Genomic DNA, 22,186 nt, shown 5'->3' with positions numbered 1-22,186 from the left:
GCTATCCGCAGCTTGGGGAGCCTTGCGGGGAACTGCTGCAGGGCTCCCCACGCTGCGGATGTATGCCTGGCGTGAGAGGCGCTCTGCTTCAGGGCGCCCCACCCGCCGGGCGGCAGGCTGCTATCCGCAGCGTGGGGAGCCTTGCGGGGAACTCCTGCAAGGCTCTCCACGCAGCGGATGTGTTCCCGAAGCGCCGGGCGCTCTGCTTTCAGGGCGCCCGACGCTCCGGGAAGCAGGCTGCTATCCGCAGTGTGGGGAGCCTTGCGGGGAACTCCTGCAAGGCTCTCCACGCAGCGGATGTGTTCCCGAAGCGCCGGGCGCTCTGCTTTCAGGGCGCCTGACGCTCCGGGAAGCAGGCTGCTATCCGCAGCTTGGGGAGCCTTGCGGGGAACTGCTGCAAGGAGACCTTGCCGGCGGAGACCTTGCCGGCGCCCAGAAGCTTGGGGCGCGCTGAGCTCCGCACGCCCCAAGCTTCGGGATTAGCGCAGTGGTCCGCTAGCCCTGGGAGAGCCGCGCGACGTCGCGGGGCTCTCCCAGGGCTAGCGGAGACCTTGCCGGCACCCAGAAGCTTGGGGCGCGCTGAACTCCGCACGCCCCAAGCTGCTGGATTAGCGCAGTGGTCCGCTAGCCCTGGGAGAGCCGCGCGACGTCGCGGGGCTCTCCCAGGGCTAGCGGAGACCTTGCCGGCACCCAGAAGCTTGGGGCGCGCTGAACTCCGCACGCCCCAAGCTGCTGGATTAGCGCAGTGGTCCGCTAGCCCTGGGAGAGCCGCGCGACGTCGCGGGGCTCTCCCAGGGCTAGCGGAGACCTTGCCGGCACCCAGAAGCTTGGGGCGCGCTGAACTCCGCACGCCCCAAGCTGCTGGATTAGCGCAGTGGTCCGCTAGCCCTGGGAGAGCCGCGCGACGTCGCGGGGCTCTCCCAGGGCTAGCGGAGACCTTGCCGGCACCCAGAAGCTTGGGGCGCGCTGAACTCCGCACGCCCCAAGCTGCTGGATTAGCGCAGTGGTCCGCTAGCCCTGGGAGAGCCGCACGACGTCGCGGGGCTCTCCCAGGGCTAGCGGAGACCTTGCCGGCACCCAGAAGCTTGGGGCGCGCTGAACTCCGCACGCCCCAAGCTGCTGGATTAGCGCAGTGGTCCGCTAGCCCTGGGAGAGCCGCGCGACGTCGCGCGGCTCTCCCAGGGCTAGCGGAGACCTTGCCGGCACCCAGAAGCTTGGGGCGCGCTGAACTCCGCACGCCCCAAGCTGCTGGATTAGCGCAGTGGTCCGCTAGCCCTGGGAGAGCCGCGCGACGTCGCGGGGCTCTCCCAGGGCTAGCGGAGACCTTGCCGGCACCCAGAAGCTTGGGGCGCGCTGAACTCCGCACGCCCCAAGCTGCTGGATTAGCGCAGTGGTCCGCTAGCCCTGGGAGAGCCGCGCGACGTCGCGGGGCTCTCCCAGGGCTAGCGGAGACCTTGCCGGCACCCAGAAGCTTGGGGCGCGCTGAACTCCGCACGCCCCAAGCTGCTGGATTAGCGCAGTGGTCCGCTAGCCCTGGGAGAGCTGCGCGACGTCGCGGGGCTCTCCCAGGGCTAGCGGAGACCTTGCCGGCACCCAGAAGCTTGGGGCGCGCTGAACTCCGCACGCCCCAAGCTGCTGGATTAGCGCAGTGGTCCGCTAGCCCTGGGAGAGCCGCGCGACGTCGCGGGGCTCTCCCAGGGCTAGCGGAGACCTTGCCGGCACCCAGAAGCTTGGGGCGCGCTGAACTCCGCACGCCCCAAGCTGCTGGATTAGCGCAGTGGTCCGCTAGCCCTGGGAGAGCCGCGCGACGTCGCGGGGCTCTCCCAGGGCTAGCGGAGACGTTGCCGGCACCCAGAAGCTTGGGGCGCGCTGAGCTCCGCACGCCCCAAGCTTCGGGATTAATGCAGCGCTCCGCTAGCGGTGGGAGAGCTGGGTCTCCCACTGCTAGCGGATAGCTTCCTGAAGCCTGGAGAGCGAGAGGGGTCGGTGCGCACCGACCCCTCTCACTCTCCAGGCTTCAGCGAAAGCCTGCATTCGCTCCATAGGACGCACACACATTTTCCCTTGCTTTTTAGGAGGGAAAAAGTGCGTCCTATGGTGCGAAAAATACGGTACTCTTTCCCACTTCCATTTCCAGGCTCTGTTTGATTCCACTGAAGTGACCCACGAGGACAGCGCGAATGGTGCTTGCTAAGAAACACAAACGGGGTCCATGGTCCGAAAAATAGCTTTGCAGTCTCTAGTCTACAGTGACTGGCAGTGGCTACCAGGATTTCAGAGCCTTTTCTGCCCCTACCTGGAGTTACCTGGGCCCTTCTGCATGCAAAACAGGTTCTCTGCCACTGAGTTTACCCTTCCAGTTTAATTTATCAGAGCATCTTTTCAGTCACTCTTTCTTGCACTTGGGAGAGAAGCTGGGGTGCTACATGTCTTGTTCCCCTTGCTAGCGGACTAGTTTTCTGGGTAAAGGGCTAGCAGTGTTTCTCAAATGCGCATCTCCGGCTGCTGTTGGACTACAACTCCCATCATCCTTAGTTAGCAGGGCCAGTAGTCAGGGATGATGGGAGTTGTAGTCCCAACATCAGCTGGGGACCCAAGTTTGAGAAACACGGATTTATTGTATCTGTCAATAGGATTAAAGTGCACCCCCTTTTTAAATATATATATAAAAATTACAGCTCAAGCTTTGTTCTAATCCAGCAGCACTTGAGGGAGTAGGCAGTTGGTGGGAGAGCAATACTTTTGCAGTTGGTGGAGCCGATAGTGCAGAGTTGGGGCATGTTGCTTGGCATGGCGAGAGCTCTGGTCTCAGTGCGCACCTTTCCATCTGCCCTGACTGTTGACCATACTGTCTGGGGTGTTGGATGGGATTTGTAGAATAAACGAATCTCTGCCAAAGGCTCCCGGACGGCTGCTGCCAAACCAGAGCAGTCGGCAGGAAGCCAGATAAGGTAAAGGTAAAGAGACCCCTGACCATTAGGTCCAGTCGTGGCCGACTCTGGGGTTGCGGCACTCATCTCACTTTATTGGCCGAGGGAGCCGGCGTACAGCTTCTGGGTCATGTGGCCAGCATGACTAAGCCACTTCTGGCAAACCAGAGCAGTGCACGGAAACGCTGTTTACCTTCCCGCTGGAGTGGTACCTATTTATCTACTTGCACTTTGACATGCTTTTGAACTGCTAAGTTGGCAGGAGCAGGGACTGAGCAACGGGAGCTCACCCCGTTGCAGGGATTCGAACCGCCAGCCTCCTGATCGGCAAGTCCTAGGCTCTGTGGTTTAACCCACAGCGCCACCCGCGTCCCATGAAGCCAGATAGACCAATGCAAAGGGCAGCTGCATAAGATTTCGTGCGGATGAGCCCTTCTCCCTGCTGCAACTTTTTAGAACTGCTGGAAGATCACATCCACACGTCATGTTTGAAGCATGTGGCTTTCCCTCCTCCCGGGTCCTGGAAACTAGTTGGTTAAGGGTGCTGGGAATTATAGTTCTGCAAGGGGATAAACTACAGTTCCCAATATTCTTTTGGGGGGCAGACATGTGCTTTTAATTTATGGCGTGAATGTGAAGGGTGTTACGACATCCCTTGAACACATTCCTATCAGATAACAGTGCAAACCTCTCTCCTTCACCCCCTTTCTCTCCCCCCCCTTTTCACGCTGAAAGACGGCCCATTTGTCACTTATTCAAACTTTTCGCTTTGCTAATATTTCCCAGGTAAAATGGCTTGCTGCTCTCCGTGTTTGTGCTTTACCCCAGCCTGACTGTACCTTGTTGGAATAACAGCTGCTCAAGGCTATGTTTGTTTGGTTTGGGGTTTTTTTGGGGGGTGGGCGGGCAGAGAAGGGGGTACATCTTTGACCTATGCCTGCTCAGCTTCCTGGAAACTGGTTCTGCTTTGGTTTGTGTGTGTGTTTCTGCAATGAATGGGCTTGTTGACGTAAGTGGTGGTGGTTGAGGTCCCTTTTAAACTGTCTGCTTCCTCTTTCCCCGCAATGTTTCCATTTTTAGAATGCCCTGAGATCCTTTTGCACTGTTTGCTTAATAATAATAATAATTTTATTATTTGTACCCCACCCATCTGACTGGGTTGCCCCAGCCCCTCTGCAACTCTGCCCCAGCAAAATATATAAACCTAGTAAAAAGAAAACACATTAAAAACTTCCCTATACTAGTCCAGAGATGGAAAGAAGAAAGATTCCCTACCAGAGAGGAATGGCAAACTAAACTGTCAGATTATTCCAAAATGGCAAAACTGACCGGAAAGCTTAGGAACAGAGAAGACAAAATCTTCAAGAAAGAATGGGGGAAGAAGAAGAAGAAGAAGAAGAGTTTGGATTTGATATCCCGCCTTTCACTCCCTTTAAGGAGTCTCAAAGCGGCTAACAATCTCCTTTCCCTTAAATTTATAATTTATTTCAGAGACCACTGTGAGCAGATGAAAACATTAGCAGGATTTTAATCTCCCTTGTAATGTAACAAACTATGGATAATAGGGATAGATATAAAATATAGATTTGATATAATATGCAGTTGAAAGTGTTGGCATTAGGACCCACAAAGGGGATGTGGGAGGTCTTGAGATTTGGAGACATTTCTGTATATGGAAGTGTATTTGGTTTTGTTATGAATCTATATTTGAAAACGATTAAAAGAACAAAACACTTCCCTATGCGGGGCTGCCTTCAGATGAGCCAAATGTGCAGTGTCCGCTTGCCCCCCCCCCCAAAAAAGCTTGTTTTTGCAACTCGAGGGGGCCCAAGCAATGCAAAATTTAATGAAGATGGTAATAATCCTCAAAGATTTGCTTTGCATTCGGAAAGACCCAAGTCCAACCTCCTGGTTCTGAAACCTTGAGAGCCACTGGCCGTCAGCCTGACAGTGCAGAGCTAGGTAGGTCCAAAGGTGTTAGGCAGCTTCCTCTGTTCCTGGGGCCCACAGCAACACAGCCGGAAGCGTGCACGAGATGACTTTATTTTATTTTTGTCATGGAGGAGAGGCCTGTCAATTTTATTTATTTATTAACATATTACCTTTGGTAAACGTCGTCACATTACATTACAGAGCTTATTATAATATATTTTCCAACATGTATACCAAGATGATATACACACTTTATATACCTAAAAAGGAAGAAAAGAAAAACAAAGAGAAAAAACAAAGAAAAATCCCCTCCCCCCCAAAAAAAATCATATACGTACCAATATGATTGATGTTGGAGAGAGACTGAGTTGAGAAATAAGATCAAGAGCACGTATTGTATTAGATAAAATGTAAAAGAAATATAGAATAATATGAGTACATTCATTTTGTAAAAAAAGGAATATACAACGGGATAGACAGGAAGTCCAATGTGCACGAGATGACTTTAAAGTCTTTCAGAATTCAGGCCGAGGGACTGGTAGGAGATGCAGGGAGCCCGATGAGCGAGAAGCTCCATTTACGCCTTGCGACTTGGCCTGCTTCCTTCAGGACGGCCTGTGTGCCTCGTGGCTGCTGCCTCTGCTGGATAATGCAGAGCCTTCTGCATCTGCTTCTCTCGTTGTCCTCCCTGCCACCTGCATGCAAAGGGTGCCTCGCTTCTCTTTTGTCCCCCTCCGAATGCTCAGCCACCGGCTCAAAGTTTGCTCTCTCTCTCTCCCCCTTCTGCTTGCAGAACATGAGCACGACCCGCACACAGTCTTGAGTTTCTCCAGGCGATGTTTAGGAAGGCGGAAGAGCGCGGACGGAAGGAAACTCAGCCTGCTTGCGTCGCTCCGAAGCTTGCGTCTGCCTGTGTGTGTGTGATCTCCATTCAACGCGAGGCTATTCCCTTCTCGATCTCCATAAGCTGATCATCTGCCTGTTGCGTATCGGACTCTGTTGCGTATCGGACTCGACACGATGGTGTTTTTTGGGGGTGGGTGGGGAATAGGGGGGAGATACACAAGAGAAGAAGGGAAGGAGAAGGAACATCGCTTTAGAATGCAAAACGGAGGTTCATGAAGTCGGTTGCTTTCCTCCCACCACTTTTTGAGATTTTGGTAGACTAAAGTGTCGTCCTCTGCAGCATCCTTGCGTCCCCCGAGTTGTTTTATTATTATTTCTAAAGTGACACAGTTGCCTTGCAGAGAAGAAGAAAGAAGAAAAAACTGGACACTGCTGCTTTCTCAGCCTTTGTAAATAAACAGATGTTGGTTCTTGGGGTCTGTGTGGAGAAGGGAGGGCATGGGGAGCATAAAAGCACCTTTTGTGACACCTGCATGTCTGCTTTTAATTTTGCCACTTTGCACGTCTCTCCCTCTCTCTCCTTTTTTTACAGCTACAATAACAAAGCACACCCACACATACCCCGGATATCAGAGAGGGATGTAAGGATAGTTCTGTTGTTCTTTTGCAGCCAGTTCTGAAACCACTTGCCGGCACTGTAGCCACTGGCTTTATTAGGGTGGCCGAGTGTGATTTTTAACAGAGTGGGAAAGTGTTAGGAGTGCAGGACTTTACAAGCCACGCTTAGGATTAGCGGCACAGGGGTAAGCAACCTGGTGCCGGCCAGATGTTGCGGGACTACAACTCTAATCATCCCTGGCCTTTGCCTATGTTTGCCTGGGCTGGTGGGAGTTGTAGTCTGGCAACATCCCGATGGCTGCCCGTGGAGTGGGAGAGCGAGCAATGACCCCCTAGGAATAAAGGGGGCAGGTCAGTTTCAGAAAGGTGGGTCAGCAATGCCTGCAGTGCCTACTTTGGCCCACGACAAAATCCATGTGTGTGATCTTTTGAAAAAATTAAGAGCTGCTGTCGGCTGAGAAGTTTGACTGGGGGCGTCCGTAGCATGCAAGGTGGGTTCTACGTGTGTGCAAGCAGTTGAAAAGACTCTTCTGCTTTTTACCTTTTGGAAAAGCATTGGGTGGTTTTGAGCATTAGTCATTCACCTGTTGGAATGAACGGACACGACTTCTGCCCATTTCAGTGTGGCTCACCTGGAATAAAACCCCATTTTCTCCCTTTGAGTGTGTGGGTTCTCCTATTGCTTCTACCCCCTCAGCCCTTCTGCTAGGATTTTATCCTTTATCAGAGGAAGAGTGGCTTTATTTTGCACATCGCAAGTGGTATGTTTCCCCCCCCTCCCTTCCTGCCCCAGCTAGGTGTGGTTTGCATTTACCTACGCCTTGCGTAGAGAGAAAAAACACATTTACGCAAACTCGTCTTTCGCTTGGTTTTATATAGCATGATTTGGGAGAAAAAATTGACAGGATTCCTTTGCTTACGAGAAGGAAATCCTGGAACAAACTTAAATTATTCCTGCTTCAGGAATTTTGAATGAAAGAGGGAACATGTGGACCTTGCCTGTGTGTGTCCGTGTGTGTGTGTGTGTGTGTGTGTGTGTGTGTGTGTGTTCTGCCCTGGAGTGGGGAGGCACAAGAAGCAAGGTGTGTGTGTGTCACACTTGTGATAGTTACAGGTTGATTGGGGAAGGTGATTGAAAACCACACCAACAACTCATTCTCTTGATTGTGTTTTTCCTTTGATACTTGAATTTATATTTTTATCGGTTTTTTAATAGCAAAGTGCTATTTATTTATTTAAGGGAAGTTGCAGAGCTGAGAGGAGGTGTCCCCCCCCCCCCCGCCTGGACTTGTGTGATGTTAATTCTGTATATATGTATGTAGCTGGGTTTTTGAGGTTTTTTTTTTTGTTTTGTTTTTTGCCTGAGATGAAACAGTTTCAGCTTATAAAACGAGGTCTGCCTTTTGGAAATTTGTATATTTTGCAGCTGCTGGACCAATTAAAAAATCTTGAAATAGAAGCCTGCTGGTGTGTGTTGTCTTTTGTTTCCTCGTTGGATATCGATAACTGTGGTTTGGTTGTGATCTCGGGAAACAACTGAGAGCCTGCACCCAATCTCTCTTTAAATCCCTTTCCTGCCCCTCTCTAATTTTATGCAGTGGTACCTCGGGTTAAGAACTTAATTTGTTCCGGAGGTCCGTTCTTAACTTGAAACTGTTCTTAACCTGAGGTACCATTTTAGCTAATGGGGCCTCTTGCTGCTGCCACAAAATTTCTGTACTCAACCTGAGGTAAAGTTCTTAACCTGAGGTACTATTTCCAGGTTAGAGGAGTCTGTAACTTGAAGCGTTTGTAACCTGATGTACCACTGTATTCATTCAAAGAACTCAAGTTATCTTTTTTTAATCCTCACAACAACCCTGTGGGGTAGGTTGGACAGAGAGGGAGGCGTAGGATCACCTGGTGAAGGTCCATGGTTCAGTGAGGATTTGAATTTGGGTCTCCTCAGTCCACACCCAACACTGATCATTGCGCCACACTGGTTTTCAGTGTATCCTGTTTGGGGTTGGACTAGATGCCCTTTGGTGTTCTCTTCCAGTTCTGTGAGCTTGAGCGCGCTCTGCCTTTGCAGCTCTTGCTCAGACGCACCTCTCTTCCCCCATCCTTTTCAGTGGTCCATTCCCTCTCTTTCTGCTATCCTTTCTTTCTGCTATCCTTTCCCCCCAAGCGTCTCCATGGGTTCGGTTTGTTCCCTGCCCTTCAGCTTGCTGGCAGGGCAAATATGAATAGCAAGCGCTGTGAAATGCGAAGAAAGATCAGGCCTCACCAGATTACACAACTGAAGGAATGGACTGAACGTCCAAAACCCGATCAGATACAGGGCACAGAGAGATTTGGCCGAGGTGCAATGGTTCAAATACACGTTCCAGTTTTATTTCAGCTGCTTGGGGGGGAAACCAGGTATAATTTCTATGCCGCTGCTTAGAACATACAAAGAAGACATTGCTAAGTGTCTCTCTGGCCCATTTTGAAAGGGAAGGTTTTGAGATAAGAGCTATTCGTCTGCAGTTTGGTTACTAAATTCTTCCACTGCACAAAAGGTGATTCAGTGATATTTTAATCCTCAAATAGGCCCATCTTTGTTATCGATTGGGCTGCCTTATTATGAAAGCCGGGCTTCAAACATTCTGTCTGGCTTACAAACAGCAGCTTTAAATATTTTGCTATATTCCTGCTGAGACTCCCTCTGCAATAGTAGAGGATCTTTGCTTTGGGTGCATCCTAGTGCGCGTTCCGTGTGTGGGGTGAGGGTTGTGCCTATTGAGCGCAGATGTTGTCCCACACAGCCTCAATATGCACCCATAAAAACATTAGAAGAGCCTGCAGGATCAGGGCCAGGTTCCTCTAGTCCAGGCCTGTGGGAAACCAGCAAGCAGGATTCGAACACGAGCCCTCGCCCCTCCTGCGGTTTCCAGCAACCGGTATTCAGAATCACTACATAGCCATTGTGGCTAGCAGCCACTGACAGCCCTCCTCCATTAATTTGTGCCATCTTCTTTGAAAACCATCAAGGTTGGTTTCCGCCACTGTTTACAGTGGCAAGGAGTTCCACTGCTTAACTCTACACTGTGAAGGAGTACCCAGCATGCTCCCTTGCAACAGCTCATTGCAAGAGAGGGATAGAACAGCAGGTCGTCCAATATTAAGAGTTTGGAAAACTGGGTCCAAGCTAACAGTGGATTTCAGTAGGGGCAAATGTCAGGTTCTGCACTTAGGGATAACCAGACGCACAAATATAAGATGGGGAACACCTGGCTTACTAGCAGTACATGTGAAAAGGATCTAGGGGTCTTGGTGGACCGCAAGCTTAACATGAGTCAACTCCCAAAAGAAAAGAGCTTTTGTTTCTTTGCAGGCAATAAAATCTCATTTTGGAGAGATTAATTCGTTCACGTGCAGCATCTGTTGAGTTGGGAACCAAAGTTGCATGGCTCCTTTGCTTGTTCCAGGAATCGGGAAGGGGAGTGGGGGGGGGGGGGAAGAGGCCACTGAGAGCCTGCTAAGCCACACCCACTGGCAACCGGAGCTCAGGTGATCTCTTTCATACATGCAGGTGTGAGTCAGTAACTATATTACAACTGAGGGCTCCAGCTCATTGGTAAATTGCACGCCCGATAGCAACTTTCCCCAAACTGGTTCTTTCCAGATGTTTGAGACGATGACTCCCATTCCCATCATCCGTGACCATTGTCTATGCTGTCTGGAGCTTATGGGAGTTGTAGTCCCTAACATCTGGACAGCATCAGGCTGGGATTTCTGTGGCCGTGATCGTATAGTGGTTAGTACTCTGCGTTGTGTTGGACAGACTAAGAAAAAGACAACAGTGACTTTGAAAAAGAATGGGAACCATTTATATTATACTTTCAGAAACAAAGAAAGTTGATAGACTTGATGGCAGGATTTAAATAAACATTCACAGTATTAGTATTAGAAAATGTTTAGAAGATAGAGAAATATTATGATGCATTTACTTTTATGTTTTTAGGTTTGATGTTATGTTACTAATAACTTTTTCTGTTAGGAGGTAGCAAAGCGGGTGAAAGGAGAAACAAACAAGAAGCGGAAGTTGGGGAAGCCTAGGAGGAGAGGGAGGAAGGAATACATAGTAAACGTTAAGAATTTGAGATGTATGTAATGAATGAAAAAGAAAAATGGAATAAAAATTTTATTTTAAAAATAAAGGTTGGGAAACATTTGTCAGTATGATCTCACTGTCGGCCACAAAAGAGATGAGATGCAAGTTCGGGGACTACCACCCCTTTCCACAGAAACAAATGGTGCTTAATACCACCTTCAACAACCTGGTGCCTTTCTGAACTACAGCTCTGAGACCAGGTTAACACATTGCTTCTCCCTTCAGCTCCCTTGCGTAACTGAGACTTGGCTGAGGGCAGAACGCTCCTTTACCAATTCCTCTTCCCCCCCCCCTTTTTTTTTTTTTGAGAAGATGAAACTATCTTTCGTTAGCCAGCTTTGGCTGATTGTAAGCATAAGTACACTTTTGAGTTACACAGAGCTCTGTTGGCCTAATAAAGGATAGCTTCTTACCTATTTTATATTTCTGGGACTGACACGGCAGTTACAACCTTTTTGTAAAGTTGGTTCCACTTTTACATTCTCTCTCTCTCACCACCTCCTCTGCTTCCATTTGTCTACTTTCAGAGTTAGATCAAGAGAAAGGAGGAGAGTGTTTCTGAACTGCAAGGTAGAAAGAAGAGCAGGTGGTGGTTCTTTAAAAACTAAGGAATGTAAAATGACTAAAACACAGTCAGGCCCACGACATCACACACCCCATATTCTATCCTGATCACCCCCATCACCATCAATAACAGTTGCTTTCTTTAATTTCTGCTCCGCCCACCCTTGCACTCAAGGTAGAATGCTTTTCCTATTCCAAATAAAGACATCTTTGTTGAAAAAAATAAAAATAAAATAAAGGTTGGAATTTCTGTGGTTCTGCATAGAGCAGAGGGAGATTCGGTGTGGCAAGGGTCAGCAAGCTAGAGGGAAGTGGTCCAGTATGAATGGTAGTCTTTCTGAAGACCCTCTGTGATGAGCTATGTAATCCAGGCATCACGCAGAAGGACATTTGGGAAGCCTGATCGAGGCCAATATGTACAGGGGTTCATGTGGACCAGTGATGGCTGCATTGCAATGGGTTCTGGCTCACTTTGCATTGCCTGCGGCCTGGGATGTGTTTGTTCCCATCATCCTTTTGATAGCCCTCTTCCCCAAACCTGACGTTCCAGAACAAAAGAGGGAAAATCCTGCTCATCCACACACACACACACACACACATCCCTGCTTTCTCTCAAGCGCTGTTGAGCCATGGATTTATGTAACAGGAAGATCAGCTGCTTTTTGGGTACAGAGGGAGGAGCAGAGGATGACATTTGGTAACCCTAGTCTGGGGTCAACGGCAGAGGATAAATTCAGACCGTTGGGTTAGAAGATAACAGCAGGGATGGAGCTGGGTCATGTGCCCTATTTCACAGAGGGCAGCCCTCTGTTCAAAGGTCTCCCCTACACAGAGTCTGCAGGATCAGGCCCACAGCTCATCTAGTCCACCAATCTCAGTGCTATTCAACTATAATTTCCACAGAGGTGGAGCCATGGAAATCAATGGGCATAACGTTGTTGCTGTTGTTGTGACTGAATTTGTATACCACCCTATACCCGCAGGTCTCAGGGCGGTTCAGACGGTAAAAGCAGAATATAAAACCACCAAATACATAATCAAAACAAAAACAAATCAATAACCCCCCCCCCCGCCGCCGCCCAAAAGCAAGTGTTCAGAAAATACTTCTAGAAGTAATAAACATCATAAATCTGGAAGGAAAACTGAAGAAGGCTGTAATCAAAATACAAGATTAAAATACAAAAAGTTTTCTTCTATTTGTACAAGACTTTCACATGCTGGAAAAGTGTAACATAATACATATTTCATGGAGTATATGACTTAAGCCATATTGAACAGCAGATCCACTGAAATCAATGGATTTAATTTAGTCATGATTAGTTGTGTTCATTAATTTCAATGGGCCTACTCTGAGTAACTGAGTTGCACACCACCCTCTGGTCTCACAGTGACCAACCAGATGCCATTGAGAAGCCTGCCAGCACAGAAACGCTCTCCTCACTTGTGATTTCCAGGAACTAGAATTCAGAGGCACTGGTTTGCATTCAAAGTAAGGCCAACTAACTCATCCCATCTGTGCAAGGATTTAAGCTTGAGCAATGCAACTTCCCCTTGCTCCTCTCCTACCCTAAACCTGAATAAGATAAGATAAAACTTTATTTGCATTAGCCAATGGCCATAGCAAGAGTAAAACATTACAGTATACACAGGAAAGGAAATTTGTTATAAGAGCACAATTTAAAGTCCTGAATCAGCCGTCAGTTATTGGCCCTTATTCTGATTGCCCCTGCTTTGAACCTAGCAACCTTTGTTGTTATCTGCTCATTTTGATCTGATAGAAGAAAGGACATTGTGGCAGTGGTTGAGTGCCCTGGGATGGTTAGTACGAGTGGGGTGATGATCTCGTTCCTCAGGTCTTTGTAGAGAGTACAAGACAGGAGGACATGTGCCGCTGTTTCAGTGCTATGGTTTTCCCAGTAGTGATGTATGGAAGTGAGAGCTGGACCATCAAGAAGGCTGATTGCCAAAGAATTGATGCTTTTGAATTCTGGTGCTGGAGGAGACTCTTGAGAGTCCCATGGACTGCAAGAAGATCAAACCTATCCATTCTTGAGGAAATCAGCCCTGAGTGCTCACTGGAAGGACAGATCCTGAAGCTGAGACTCCAATACTTTGGCCACCTCATGAGAAGAGAAGACTCCCTGGAAAAGACCCTGATGTTGGGAAAGATGGAGGGCACAAGGAGAAGGGGACGACAGAGGACGAGATGGTTGGAGAGTGTTCTCGAAGCTGCCAGCATGAGTTTGACCAAACTGCGGGAGGCAGTGGAAGACAGGAGTGCTTGGGGTGCTCTGGTCCATGGGGTCACAAAGAGTCGGACATGACTAAATGACTAAACAACAACCAGACGAAAGTGGAGAGGCCCAAACACCAGCCCCATTTTGTATGCCTGAGGGAAAGTGTCTCATGCTAAGAGTCCTTAGAAGTTCTCTCGCTTGCTGTTCCCAGCCAGCCAGCAGGGAGGATCATAATGTTGATGTGATCTTCCTGAACCTCTCTCTATAAGGGAATTTGCAAATGGCAAATCGTTTGTGACAGTCCCTTGTGGCTCCTATCTGACTTCCCTGTCTCCTCTGCCCTCCCTTTTGGAAACCAGATTACATAATGTCATCACGACAAGACTTCTCAGACTTCTAAAACCTTGCTCTTAAAGAAGACTTGCTTTTGTGGAAACTGTTATAAGAATTTTAAGGTCATATATATATATATCTCATAACAAAAGAGTGGCCAGGATGCTCAGGTAATCCAATCTAGTAACCTAGCAGACAAGAGAAAAAACAAAGCACTCAGATTTCTGTTGTAGTCAGCCCCTTCTCTGGTGTACGTATGATGTATCTGAGTGGTGGTCTTGGGCTACACCCCTTCTGTGATGTATGTATGATGTTTCTGGGGGTGGTCTTGAGCTACAGGGTGGGCAATTTCAAAGTCTATATACAGTAAGGGCTCTATATGAGTGCTCACTGGAAGGACAGATCCTGAAGCTGAGGCTCCAATACTTTGGCTACTTTATGAGAAGAGAAGACTCCATGGAAAAGACCCTGATGTTGGGAAAGATGGAGGGCACAAGGAGAAGGGGGTGACAGAGGACGAGATGGTTGGACAGTGTTCTCGAAGCTACCAGCATGAGTCTGACCAAACTACGGGAGGCAGTGGAAGACAGGAGTGCCTGGGGTGCTCTGGTCCATGGGGTCACGAAGAGTCGGACACGACTAAACGACTAAGCAACAACAACATATAAGGGATTGCACACCTTTGTCCAGGGTCCTCCTCTGCTCTCCTGTGTGTGGGGGGAACACCCTGTTGTAACAGCTTTAATAAAGATCAGGCTTATAGCCGCTTTGCCTTCGTATATCCTGGTCTGATCTCTGTTCATTTCCTGACCGGTTTGAGCCTTAAAAGGTACGCTCTCTCCAAAGGTCCAGTCTTCCTTAAGAAGCTGAACCCCTTGAAGAGACCCCCTCAGTATTCTTATTTCACAACTTAAACCACTCAAGAGTTTTCCAACAGGAAAGTCAATGTCAGAGAGAGCTGAGAAATGATAAAATGGAATTAATATTAGGAGGCATGGGGATTATACCCCCCCCCCATATTGGGAAATATTTGCTGTTGTACCTGCAGATAGAGAAAGGGAGCATATATATATATGCATATATATATATATATATATATATATGCAGGTTTTGGTGTCCTCGGGTGTCTTCCCGTGTAAAAGTTGGGGGTCTAGGCGACGTTTCGACGAGGTCTCACTCGTCATCTTCAGGTTGGTGCTTTCGGCTTCTTGTTACTGGAACAGAGCAGGATCTCAGTGTTTGAGTTCCTATAAATACTGTTGAGGGGTGTGGTGTATAGCCTCCAATGTTCTGGGCCGAGAGGAAGTTCCCAGGCTAGTGTGCCTTTTCTTCTTTTGTTCCTTAGTTGCTTGAGGGATATCTTGAGTGATTTCTTGAGTGATATCCTGAGTACCACTTAGGTGGGTCATTAGGTGTGGATTAGTTGCTAAAGCCTTTGTGTCTTGACCTCTTGAACTTTGTGAAGAGTTTTTCTGAGAAGATGGCTGTAGTTGTGCTCTGGCTTGGCTTCGTGTATAGGGGCGAGCTGTGGTTTTGTGGCCTGTGCCAGCCAGATCTGTGTAGGGATTGCAGGGGGGTGCAGCATCCGGAGGTGCCATCATGGTTTGGCTACTGGATGGTGTCTGTAATTTATCTGTGGAGAGGGTCTGGGTTTGGGTCTGGTGTGGTTGATTGGTGATGGCGTTCTGTGTGCCTCTGGATCTGGTGTCAGTTTTTGTGGGGAGGGCTAATTTCCAGATGTCTGGCAAGCGGGATGTGTCGTCACGCTTGTTCATGTTGTGAGGGTGTTTCTCTATCTCGATGGCTTCCATGATTATTCTCTTGTGGTGATGTTCCATGTTAGAGAGCAATTTGGAATCTGCAAAATTAATTTCGTGTCCTGTTTCTTTCATGTGTTGGAAAAGAGAGGACGTTTTTTCTTCTTCACAAAGTTCAAGAGGTCAAGACACAAAGGCTTTAGCAACTAATCCACACCTAATGACCCACCTAAGTGGTACTCAGGATATCACTCAAGAAATCACTCAAGATATCCCTCAAGCAACTAAGGAACAAAAGAAGAAAAGGCACACTAGCCTGGGAACTTCCTCTCGGCCCAGAACATTGGAGGCTATACACCACACCCCTCAACAGTATTTATAGGAACTCAAACACTGAGATCCTGCTCTGTTCCAGTAACAAGAAGCCGAAAGCACCAGCCTGAAGATGACGAGTGAGACCTCGTCGAAACGTCGCCTAGACACCCCAACTTTTACACGGGAAGACACCCGAGGACACCAAAACCTGCATACCTATACCCGTGAAAATCTACGAAAGCATATATATATATATATATATATATATATATATATATATGCAACAAACAAAATAACCAAACAGATAAATAAATTCCATCCAGGTTTATTGGAGAATGAGATATGTTTCTGAATGATTATTCATGGAGGTAAAGAATTATATCTCAACAACATAAAAAGTAGCAGAATTCTATAGTTGAATTAACAGATTTGCCAATAGTATTGTACCATCTGGATGAATTTTGTGTGAATGTTAAATTTTTTTCATTATAATGGATAAACTGTCTCTTTTACATTGTAATTTTTTTTAAAGCAGTTATTCCTTAGGTGTAGCTACCCCTATTGCTTTGCTTTGTTCCTGTGCCTTTACCAACAATTTGATCTGCAGGCGTTAATCAATGATAACATCCCCTCCATGCTTTGAGAGTGTGGTGTAGTGGTTAGAGCATTGGAACAAAGTCTGGGAGAGCAGGATTCATATCTCCACTTGGTCATGAAGCTCATGGCGTGACCTTGGCCCAGTCACTGCCTCTCAGCCTACCTTGCCAGGTTGTTGGGTGGGTGGATTGAATGAGGAGGTGGGGGGGAGAACCCTGTATGCCACCTTGAGCTTGAAGCAAAAAGGTAAAAAACGTAAAAAATAGAAATAAGTAAATAAAAGGCACCTTCCAATTTCTTCCTAGTGGGAAGGTAAGAATATGGATTGCTCGTTTGAGTACACATAATATTTGGCACTTGAGAAAGAGAGTTGAAGCCCCTTCAACCCATTGGTCGATTTGTGGGAGGGCATTTTCAGGTGTGTGTTTTCAGCTATGCTTCCTCAGTCATTTTTAAAGCTTTTGGGTCATCTGTAAAAGGTAAAGGTAAAGGGACCCCTGACCATTAGGTCCAGTCATGGCCGACTCTGGGGTTGCGGCACTCATCTCGCTTTATTGGCCGAGGGAGCCGGCAAACAGCTTCCGGGTCATGTGGCCAGCATGACTAAGCCGCTTCTGGCAAACCAGAGCAGCGCACAGAAACGCCGTTTACCTTCCCGCCGGAGCGGTACCTATTTATCTACTTGCACTTTGATGTGCTTTCGAACTGCTAGGTTGGCAGGAGCAGGGACCGAGCAATGGGAGCTCACCCTGTCGCTGGGATTCGAACTGCCGACCTTCTGATCAGCAAGTCCTAGGCTCTGTGGTTTAACCCACAGCACCACCCACATCCCATATGTATGCTGTATGCTGGTGCAGAAGCTAGTTCCTGGTTAAATCCCTCTGGTCACGCACCTAATAGATAAAGGTAAAAGGACCCCTGGACGGTTAAGTTCAGTCCAAGGTGACTATGGGGTTGCAGTGCTCATCTCACTTGCAATCCATGGAGCCGGCATTTGTCCACAGACAAAACCGCTTCTGGCACAACAGAACACCATGACAGAAACCAGAGCGCATGGAAATGCCATTTACCTTATCACCGCAGCTGTACTTATTTATCTACTTGTACTGGTGTGCTTTCGAACTGCTAGGTTGGGCAGGAGCTGGGACAGAGCAACAGGAGCTCACCCCATTGTGGGGATTCGAACTGCCAACCTTCTGATCGGCAAGCCCAAGAGGCTCAGTGGTTTAGACCACAGTGCCACCCACATCCCACAGGAGGGGTCTTGCAGGCATGGAAGTCAGCAATCTCTAATTGCACAGGGGTGTATTTTTTCGCCTGGAAAATAAATTGGGCAGCAAGCTGTGGGGTGGGGCAGGATGAGAAGGCAAATGAAGTTTGACGCTTTCCCTGCAAATCTGCCATGCGTGTTGAAAGGATCTGGAAAGCAATATATTGTCAGAGGGCACCTCCACGCAGCAAGCCAGGAAGGGGTTAAGGATGCTCAGCCAACCTTCCTGGACCAGAGTAGAGGGATGTGGGTAGAGTCTGTGCTCTGTTGCCATGGTGACCGACTGAAGCAAAGGCCAATGAGGATGACTCTTGAGGCCTGCTTGAAGGTAGGCAGCTGGGTTTTCATTGGATCTCTGGAAAGATCAGGCGATGAGCTGCTGATGTGGAAAGGAGGAAGTGGGGGGGGGGGAAAGAGAGGAGCAGCTTGCTGAGAGAAAGAAGAGGAGAAGGTTAGATCAGAGCAGTGCAGGCCCAAGACATTTTGCTACTTGAGATTGTGCCTCACCCACTTCCATCCCATCATATGCAGAAGCCGGCTGGGCTGGTTACCGGATCTTACTTCAGTACTGGCAATAGAAAAGGCTGTGGATGCAGGGCTGCTTGAAATCTCTCTCTCTTTTTGGGGAATGCTTTATTGACTGAAAACTTTATAACAGAATTGTACAACAGATATTATAGACAAAATGAAAATACAAAACAAACGGTTCTTCATTCTTAAACTAATGCACGCTTTGCACATCCATTTGTGATTAGATTTCTCAGGACCTCCGATCTTCCCCTTGCATTCCCGAATTAAATTCCTTAAATACACACTTAAACTTTACTTTCTCCATATTATTTGACTTACTATAAATTTTATTTTATACAATTATCCTATCTACACACCGAAGCTCAATCAAAGCCTATCAACAAATTGATCTTTCGACAATGTTCTTTTACATAAACTCTGTATATATCCCACTCTCTGGAAAAATGTTCATCTGTAACGTCTCTTAGTCCTTCTGATAATCTCACCAGTTTGGCATAATCTCTTATTTTATTTTGTCTGATTTAGATGGGTCTCCTCTTCCTTCCAACCTTTTGCGATTAGAATTCTGGCAATGACTGTTCTCCTCCAACTACTGCTGCCCCACAGTCTATTCTCCCTAAATCCAGAGGTTCCCTAGGCTTTGAAAATTTCAAACAGGAGAGATGCATCGATTGCACAGAGACTCCAAGTGGATGCAAAGCCCATTGCATGTGAGTTAACTTTTTGGGTCTAACTATGAATACAAAAATGTCTTGAACCAAACATTCAAAGAAAAGTCCGAAGCCTTTCTCCATTCCTGGACCACTGTCAGTTGAGCAGGAACAAACAAGTAAATTATAAAAAGATTTACATATAAAGTTAACATTCGTAGCATCAACTATTGGTAATAGCTGGAACCTATGTATACAACAAGCCAAGTAAGATAAAATTCAGAAATACATTACTATACTGCCCATTAGTTTCTGGGCCCAGTCCAAAGTGCTGGTTTTGACCTATGGAGCCTTAAATGGCTCAGGACCCCCAATACTGCAAAGACCACCTCTCTCTATATGAACTTAACTGAGATCATATTCTTTGTGTGCCTCTTCTGTGAGAGGTCTGGAGATTGGCAACATGAGAAAGGGCCTTCTCTGCAGTGGCTCCCCAAATGCACACTGCACAGATGAGCTAGGAAGCTTCCTAACATGAGTGCACAGGCAACATAAACCCTATTTGTGTACATTTAAGGGAAACTCTGTGTGGCGTGTGTGTGTCTTTAATTATAAATAAAATATTATGGACAAATGTGTGAGAGTAACGAGGAAGAGCCTGCGATTCTCTTGCATGGGTTTTGCAGAACTGTTGTTATTGTTTAGTCCCGTCTGACTCTTCATGACCCCATGGACCAGAGCACGCCAGGCACTCCTGTCTTCCATTGCCTCCCACAGTTGGGTCAAACTCATGCTGGTAGCTTCGAGAACACTGTCCAACCATCTCGTCCTCTGTCATCCCCTTCTCTTTGTGCCCTCCATCTTTCCCAACATCAGGGTCTTTTCCAGGGAGTCTTCTCTTCTCATGAGGTGGCCAAAGTATTGGAGCCTCAGCTTCAGGATCTGTCCTTCCAGTGAGCATTCAGGGCTGATTTCCTTCAGAATGGATAGGTTTGATCTTCTTGCAGTCCATGAGACTCTCAAGAGTCTCTTCCAGCACCATAATTCAAAAACATCCATTCTTCGGCGATCAGCCTTCTTTATGGTCCAGCTCTCACTTCCATACATCACTACTGGGAAAACCATAGCTTTAACTATACGGACCTTTGTTGGCAAGGTGATGTATGTCTCTTTTGCACAATTAGGATTTCTTTAAAAAAACATAATTGCCGAAAATGCACAGTGGATGCAAAGCCTGCTGAAATATCCTAATAAAACCAGGGTTTTATTTCTGAGAGTGTTGCGGCAGAAAGCATCAGGTGAAACTTTGGAGAGTTTCTTACCACAACGTCTCTGCTTCAGCCCCCTGGCTGTATCTTTGTGTTTTCTCCAAGCTCTAGGAGACACAACAATATTGTCCCGGAATGTCTTCATCAAGATATTTCCTCGGTTTGGGGTGTGTCGTCTGTGGGAAACATTTTAATTCTTTAACGCAAAGCCAGAAGCACGCTATTCTCTAGTTATTGGGCCTTCACATTTTTCTACATCGTGATCGAATCAAAGCTGAGCCAGTAGAGACTTGGCACCTTCTCTTTGGGAAATAACTTGCCCTAGAAATAAACAGGCATGGCACCCATGAGGTAAGCTGAGGCAATTGCCTCAGGCAGCAGGGGCCACCTGGGGCAGCAGATCCCTATGTGATCTTCCTCCCCCCCTTCCTGATATAGATCATGGGTAGGCAAACTAAGGCCCGGGGGCCAGATCCGGCCCAATCGCCTTCTCAATCCGGCCCTCAGACGGTCTGGGAATCAGCGTGTTTTTACATGAGTAGAATGTGTCCTTTTATTTGAAATGCATCTCTGGGTTATTTGTGGGGCATAGGAATTCTTTCATTATTACCGTATTTTTCGCTCCATAAGACACACTTTTTCCCTCCTAAAAAGGAAGGGGAAATGTGTGTCCGTCTTATGGAGCGAATGCAGGGGGGAGGCAGTCGGGAAAAGCCCCCAAGAGCCGCACACAAGCTCCGCGCAGCTCTTGGGGACTTTTCCCCAGGAGGGAGAAGGGACTGACTGGCCGCATTAGTCCCTTCTCCCTCCTCATAGAAAAGCCCGCAGGAGCCGTGCGCTCTTAAAAGGGTGTGTGGCTCCTGCGGGCTTTTGCGGGAGGTGGGGGAAGGGACAGAGGGCAGCCCCTCAGTCCCTTCCCCCACCTCCCACAAGAGCCGCACTCCCTTTCACTAGCAGCGTGGAGCGTGTGTGTGGCTCTTGGGGGCTTTTCCCGCCGAGGAGATAGAAGGGCAGCCCGTCAGTGACGGCCTGCCCTTCTCCCTCCAGGGGAAAAGCCTGCAAGCACCACACACACGCTCCATGTGGCTAGTGAAAGGGAGCGCTGAGCAGAGCCTGGGATGCATACAGGCTCTGCTCAGCGCTCCCTTTAAAAATATTTCCCCCCCTTGCATTCTCCTTCTAAAAACTAGGTGCGTCTAATGGTCAGTGTTATGTACTGAAGTTCTCACCCTGGGCCAGCAGGGGGATACTATAGATAGTTATGCAAATGAAGGATTGAAAGTGACGTTCAGTGATTGGATAGTTTGTATGCAAATGAAGGGTCGAAAGTGACGTTCAGTGATTGGATAGTTTTAGAAGGTTGTTACAGTAGCAAGGTACTGGAGCACTATATAAGCAGGCTGACTGAGCCCTTCAGCTCAGTTCAGTTCTGTTCTGGCCTGTGAATAAACAAGAGCTGTTTGAAGAATCGCTGTGTCGTCTGATATGTTCACCCACAACTTAACAGTCAGGTGCGTCTTATGGAGCGAAAAATGCAGTGTTTCCCCCCCAAAATATAGTCCAGCCCCCCACAATGTCTGAGGGACAGTGGACTGGCCCCCTGCTGAAAAACTTTGCTGACCCCTGATGTAGATCTTCTTAGACCCCCTGTTTGACAGTGGAACGGTCTCTCTTGGCAGGTTGAGGACTCTCCTTCCTTGGCCGTTCGTTTTTAAGCAGATATTGGATGGCCATCTGTCAGGCATGCTTTAGCCGAGATTCCTGCACTGCAGCTGGTTGGACTAGACCAGCCTTTCTCAACCTGTGGGTCCCCAGATGTTGTTGGACTACAACTCCCATCATCCCTGAGCTCTGGCCTTGCTAGCTAGGGGTGATGGGAGTTGTAGTTCAACAACATCTGGGGACCCACAGGTTGAGAAAGGCTGGACTAGACCATGGGTAGGCAAACTAAGGCCTGGGGGCCAGATGCGGCCCAATTGCCTTCTAAATCCGGCCCGCGGACGGTCTGGGAATCAGCGTGTTTTTACATGAGCCGATTACTTCCCTTGATCTGGACTCAATATAGAACAGTCTTTCCTACTGAAAGAAAATGGGCCAGTGCCAATCTTAGTTGTACACAGAACCGTGCACCTTCCAAGAGGACGGCGGTGTTTCCCACTGAAATATCAGAGATTGTTTAAGGAGCTGGGGTGGGGGGGTGGGC

General features: G+C 48.0%; 1 protein-coding gene across 7 annotated transcripts in view; it reads left to right on the top strand.

The window, feature by feature from the left end:
- PFKFB3 (6-phosphofructo-2-kinase/fructose-2,6-biphosphatase 3) overlaps nucleotides 1-7,785 on the top strand; it is a 77,527-nt gene extending 69,742 nt beyond the window's left edge. For 6 of the 7 annotated variants that reach the window (XM_077935351.1, XM_028747654.2, XM_028747653.2 and 3 more), the window contains one exon: nucleotides 5,656-7,785. In XM_077935351.1, coding sequence (XP_077791477.1) covers nucleotides 5,656-5,662 — 7 coding nt within the window. In that variant the 3' untranslated portion in view covers nucleotides 5,663-7,785. Of the gene's footprint in view, nucleotides 1-3,665; nucleotides 4,309-5,655 lie in introns of those variants that run through there. The other variant, XM_028747661.2, reaches the window with a different exon arrangement.
- Nucleotides 7,786-22,186: the final 14,401 nt, after the last annotated feature.

This window comes from Podarcis muralis, chromosome 10 (assembly GCF_964188315.1).
Source record: "Podarcis muralis chromosome 10, rPodMur119.hap1.1, whole genome shotgun sequence".
NCBI classification, from domain to species: domain Eukaryota; kingdom Metazoa; phylum Chordata; class Lepidosauria; order Squamata; family Lacertidae; genus Podarcis; species Podarcis muralis.
This window is presented reverse-complemented; position numbering and strand designations above follow the sequence as displayed.